The 5,496-nt window shown below is 41.2% G+C and overlaps 1 protein-coding gene across 1 annotated transcript; it reads right to left on the bottom strand.

Annotated features, from left to right (window-relative positions):
* Positions 1-506: 506 nt before the first annotated feature.
* Positions 507-5,012, bottom strand: LOC137561611 (uncharacterized). The gene is made up of 3 exons (XM_068272925.1): positions 4,670-5,012; positions 2,024-2,477; positions 507-1,313 (listed from the first exon to the last, which is right to left on the bottom strand). The coding sequence occupies exons 2-3, from the start codon at positions 2,459-2,461 to the stop codon at positions 738-740; spliced, it is 1,014 nt and encodes a 337-aa protein (XP_068129026.1). The 5' UTR covers positions 2,462-2,477; positions 4,670-5,012; the 3' UTR covers positions 507-737.
* Positions 5,013-5,496: the final 484 nt, after the last annotated feature.

The raw sequence follows: 5,496 nt of genomic DNA, 5'->3' as shown, positions 1-5,496 counted from the left end.
AGCCAGATTGTAACTCTCCTGCAGCTACCTGAACAGTATGTTTAAGCCATACAACATACAGTATAAAGGAGACCTACAGAGAAAGGGACATGTAGTCTGACAGCTTGGGTCCTGTAAAGGATAGGCAAAATGACATGTGACCAGAGATACAAATAGGTATGTACAGTGTCTATCACAGGTAGAACTATGCTGTGGTCATTTTGTACATGTTCAGGTGTCAATACTTCAATCTCAGGTATGTAAGTGGCTGACACAGACAGGAAGTGAATACAGCGTGAGCGGCACTGATAACAGAATGCAACTAGACCACACTGTCCAACAGCAAAGTGCCTTTTGACAGCAAGATACTGATATAAACAGCAAGTTCTTTGCAGTGTGGGTCACACAGTACTCAATTCCTGTCTCAGTCTGGACTGTCTCAGCCACTTACATACCGGATATTTATGGCATTCTGACCGATAAAGCTAATAATGAACACAGCAGAATGTTGGGTGTGCTAGGCACTCTACATACACGTCTATCTCGTTATGTCATATGTCAGTTTGTGTATCAGTGTAAATACATAGCAGATACATGCTTGTTACTGGTTTAACTCACATATAGTGTCGCTAAATATACCAGCATGGGTGCCAGGCAACTACTATTGTTGATTAAATGTACAAACATTATGGCTCCATTTTAGTCTCTCTTCATTGATCCTTAAAGGAAGAGTATCCATATAGGCACGGATGGAGCTATCACAGATCCGCATAATTGGGTTGAGTTGGCCACACAGTTTCCAATTGTTTTTGATATAGTGGATGTTGCACATGTGTTTGTGGATGGTCAAGTATTTTATCAGGAGGGTAGAAATGGGGCTCATACTGTTGTGTGTGATAGTTGTGACTATACTGACTCATGACGTTATGATGCATGTGTTGTGTTGGTGGTAAGGTAGTAGGATAATGCATGTGTTGTGTCGGTGCTAATGTAGGTTGATGCATGTGTTGTGGATGTGTGAATGTAGGCTGAGGTTGGTCTTTTTCAGATGCTAATGTAGCATTAGGGATTTGTGGTGCTGGAATATTTGTGCGAGTCAAAAGAGCCATGATTGCACTTTGTGTGTGTGCCCTCAAATCTTCCGGAAATTCTCTTAATTTAGTTGCCACTAAATTCCCAAACGCATCACAGGAGTCATCTTTTTTGTTGATTAGCATAACAGCCTGCTGAATAGCTTCCTCACATTTGTCTTCAAGAACATTTCTTCTTTTGCGAGTTTTTTTCAGGGCAAATCTGCGTTTAGTGCTCTCCTGGGAGGGACCAGCGACAGATGTCTGTACAATGAATGGACAGAAAATACAGCAATTTGTACAAAGTTTAAACACATATGTAAACATTAGGTACATTTAGTGTAAGGTATGTCCAATGTACTCAGAGCTTATTCATGTTGGGAGTCGATTGTCAGTAATGTACAAATGGGCAAGGGTAGGTAACATTGGCCTACTGCAATTGAAGCATGAGGTTAGATGTTTAGTAATCAAACAAAATATGCACTACATCACAATGTGTCAACTATTAATTACTTGATTAACATAATCGTGTGGGTCATTTCTATGTCTCCAAATAAACACACCACACCTCAGAAAGCATGGAGAACATGACATCTCAGTGTGTTAGTAGTGGTTTGTTGCACACACTTGTTTAATGTGTGAATCACACACTACTGCAGGCCGAAAACTAACCTGGCCCCCATTGTCCTTTTTATAATTAAGTAGCAAGCTACAAATGTGACATGTATCTGTAGCTGAATAGTAAGCTTGGTTTCTGGAAAGATTTCGGAACAGCAGCCACCACATTCCACTGTTCTGTGCATGAAATGTGGAAACATACCTATAACAAAGGTGAGGCTCACCTTTTATACTCCCTCAGTATACATGGGTGTGAAATGTGGATTCTGCTTTTTTCACAAAGCGACAGTTTAATTGGAACAATCTATAACCATTTAAAACACATTGTCAGTGTGACATTATCCAAAAAAACATACCTCTTCTTCTTCTAGGTTAGGATCCTTGTCACCAGTAGCCATCTCGCTGTTGATACTCAAGTCAGTGGGTTCACTTGATAAACTGCATATAGCCTCACGACCTTTTAAATGTGGAATGGTGAAGGCAAGTAAGTCGTAATACCATAGTCGTGGCTTATAAACCTCTTCAGCTGCAGCCCCTGATCTTTTTGATCGTTCAATTTTGTTTAATTCTTTTTTAAACACGGTTCTTAAGTTTTGAATCTTATTTTTTACAAACTGGACATCAGCCTCTGGGAGGACCGTTTTACATAACTGCACGAGTTCATCATGTGCTTTTGCCTTTAGACGCCTATCCGAGTAACATTTAGTTTTTGTCTTCCAAAGGGCAGGGTGTGCTCTATAGAGGTCTATAAATTCACGTGTAAATTGAGAATCTGAAAAGATATCCACTGCCATAGTTTCCTGGACTGTCCTGGAAAGACAAACATATGGAGGTGACATAAACTTCATATAAAGAAAGAAAGAAAGAAAGAAAGCAAGAAAGAAAGCAAGAAAGAAAGCAAGCAAGCAAGAAACTTAACGAACGTACGTTACTGATAAACACGGTCGAGGTTTAAACGAACTTACCTTGAAAGACGCAGACGCCGAAAGTTCAGGAAGCATTACTATACGCCGCCTATAAGGTTACGTTACCCTATTTGAGTGATTTCTCGGAACGTTCGGATAACGTAAGTACGTCAGAACGTACGTTCGGATGACGCAAGAAGCGCTTGCTAACTTCCTGTTTATCCAAACTGTCACTTCCTCTTCTACATTCTGTAGTCCTGTGAGCTGTGACAGCAACCATGCCACGCAGGACACCTGTGCAGCGAGCCACAAGAATGTCCAGGGAAGAAATGGCAGAGATGGTCAGAATATTTGATAAGAGGGACTATGATGGAAGGAGGGAGGTGTATGAAAGACCCATTGAGCGCAAAAATTATATTTTAGACCATGCCATTTCTTCCCTGGAAAAAATTTCTGGGGTCACTAGGACCAAAAACCACTTAATGCGAAGGTGGTCGGACTTAAAGCTGCGTGAGAGGGAGGTCCTAGCATCTCTGCGCAGAAAAGTGAAAAGAGACAGTAAGTAGTTATGTATGTAATAGTGTGTTTGCAGGCATAGCAGTTTCATAGTATTGCCTTTAACAACAACTCTTGCTGCACATATCACTCCATCTTACTTGCATCTGACCAGTATTGTGAATCAGTATTTAGTTTTGTGTGTGGAACGCTTACACACTTGAAGATAATGTATGTAGAATGTGTGTTACATATGTGCCTCAACATTTCACTTGACACACAGAAGAGAAGAGGAGACTGCAGAGACAGGAGCCACAAGAAGCAGGCCATGCCAGCAGAGATGAGCCAGAGGAGGCTGGGCACACTTCGGCGGTCCAGAGGGAAATGGAAGAAGGTACATCTGGCATTGTGTACAATGAACTCCATAGTTATCCATATATTTGAGGGTACATACTTAATCATATATATGTCATTACTTCGACAGATGATGCTGATGATGATGGTGATGAGGAGGAAGACATGCATGTTGGTGAGGAGGAAAGCATCACATTATTTCCTGTTGGTAAGTATACACATGTATCTGTAGATTGTAACCATTGTATTTCATTTCTCCATCACCATGGCCTATCTTATTGAATGCACCGTAGTGGCCAGTAATGATGAAGGAAAGTATGGTTCAGTACTTTTTTTTATTTCAGTGTGAGTTTATTAAAATTACATCAAAGCAAAACCGTTCTACCACCAACAAAACATGAGCCAGTATGGGGACTCCCAATGGTGTGGACACCCCTTTCATCAAGCATCAGCAGCCTTACGGCCTGAGGCCCACTCAACCCTCAACACTACACCTTACAGCACTCAGCCTAGCATGACAGTAGCAGGTTGACAGGGTCCTAAGATTTATGTGCGTCATATTACTCCCATTGGACAATCGTCCACTATCTTCATCTGCCTACCTATACTGGGGACAGGTACAGCCAGATCCCTGTAGTGGGGTAACACATATAGCTGCCGACTTAGAATGTGGAAACATATCTCTGTGTTCCTGTAGTGGTGGATGCTAGTTTCAAATAACAATACTTGATACAATTATACATGCCCATGGCAGGGGACCCACCGCATAAGAAAGTGTACAAAAGCTCACACATCAGGATAGAAAACACATACAAACTGTGGTTATGCAGATGTGCTACAGAGAGACACTCATAAGACACAGTTTGAATCGTTACTGGATAGCTAATTACATGCAACACTATCTTTCTTTGACTCAGTGTGGACTGTCTACATTTCTAGGTTTTGGCCTACTATGTCCACTCGCCCACCGCAGAGGGTATGGACCCTTCTCCAGGTGTGGGGCCTGGCCCAATTGACCCACCGGGCCACCCCCAAAAGGACACCTTGGGTGGCTTTAACCAGGGAGTTGGAGTGGTTGCACAGGGATAATGGTGTGTGAGGGAACCCCAAATAACTTATGTGGGTATTCATCACAGGAATAGTTGTCAAATAAAACACCCACTCAACGACAATAGTATAACAGTCTATTAACAATGACAATGGGCCGTGTTGCACTTGTAGGTTAGAAGAAGCTTACACTACTCTCACCTAACACTATCGACATGCCACACCGAGTATCTTCTAAGCTATCTGTAGTCCAGGCCATATGTATACAGTAATGTGATGTTCTTATGATAAGTTCTTGACATCCATTACAGTCCTTAATGGCTGTCACATTGTTTGTAGATTTGGATGGAGCGCCTCAAAAACAGGCTGAAGGAGATGGGGAGACTGCAGAGACCAGTCAAGCAAGATGTGATGAAGGTAGGTGTGCACTGCATGAAAAAAGACAAAGTTATTAGACAATGTGTGTGCCTACATACATAATACTATTGTATCATTGATATTGTCATTCTTCATTTTAAACACATACCACAAAAGCACAACAACAGTGACCACAGACTGACATGTTATTGGAGAGAGTATTGGTAAGTGTCACATGTACATGTACTCACAATATATATGCATTATATCTGTAGTGCATGCTAGACAATCATGCACTTCTTGTTTAATACTATTATATGTTTCACATCAAGATTCGATGTCTCATTCCTAATGGGCAAGGTGTCTTTGGTGGAGGCTTTATGCATGTTTACTATCATAACACTCCTAACCTCAATTTTACATTAGGGCAACAATCAATCATAGAACTGGGTGTGTATTGTTTCACACTTGTGAGTTGCATGTTGTGAAAAGCCTTTGTATGATTACCCAGATAATGGGCTGGAGCACACCAGAGGTTTCTTTTTAAACATTGCGACTTTTTACATGTGCTGCTATTGTTCTCCTGTGTCTGTGTACACTGGATCAATGATTTTTGTTAATTGACCCCATAGCATTAAATTGTAATTTTTTCTCGTGGTTAAAAAATGTAT

Source organism: Hyperolius riggenbachi, chromosome 3 (assembly GCF_040937935.1).
Source record: "Hyperolius riggenbachi isolate aHypRig1 chromosome 3, aHypRig1.pri, whole genome shotgun sequence".
Classification (NCBI taxonomy): domain Eukaryota; kingdom Metazoa; phylum Chordata; class Amphibia; order Anura; family Hyperoliidae; genus Hyperolius; species Hyperolius riggenbachi.
The sequence above is the reverse complement of the archived record's forward strand: the minus strand, read 5'-3'. Positions and strand labels throughout refer to the sequence as shown.

Excerpts from the sequence above, each read along its gene's own strand:
- LOC137561611 (XM_068272925.1), bottom strand. The coding sequence starts at position 2,461 with ATGGCAGTGGATATCTTTTCAGATTCTCAATTTACACGTGAATTTATA. Across the intron at positions 1,314-2,023 it reads CTAACCTAGAAGAAGAAGAG|ACATCTGTCGCTGGTCCCTC; the intron begins GTATGTTTTTTT and ends TTCATTGTACAG.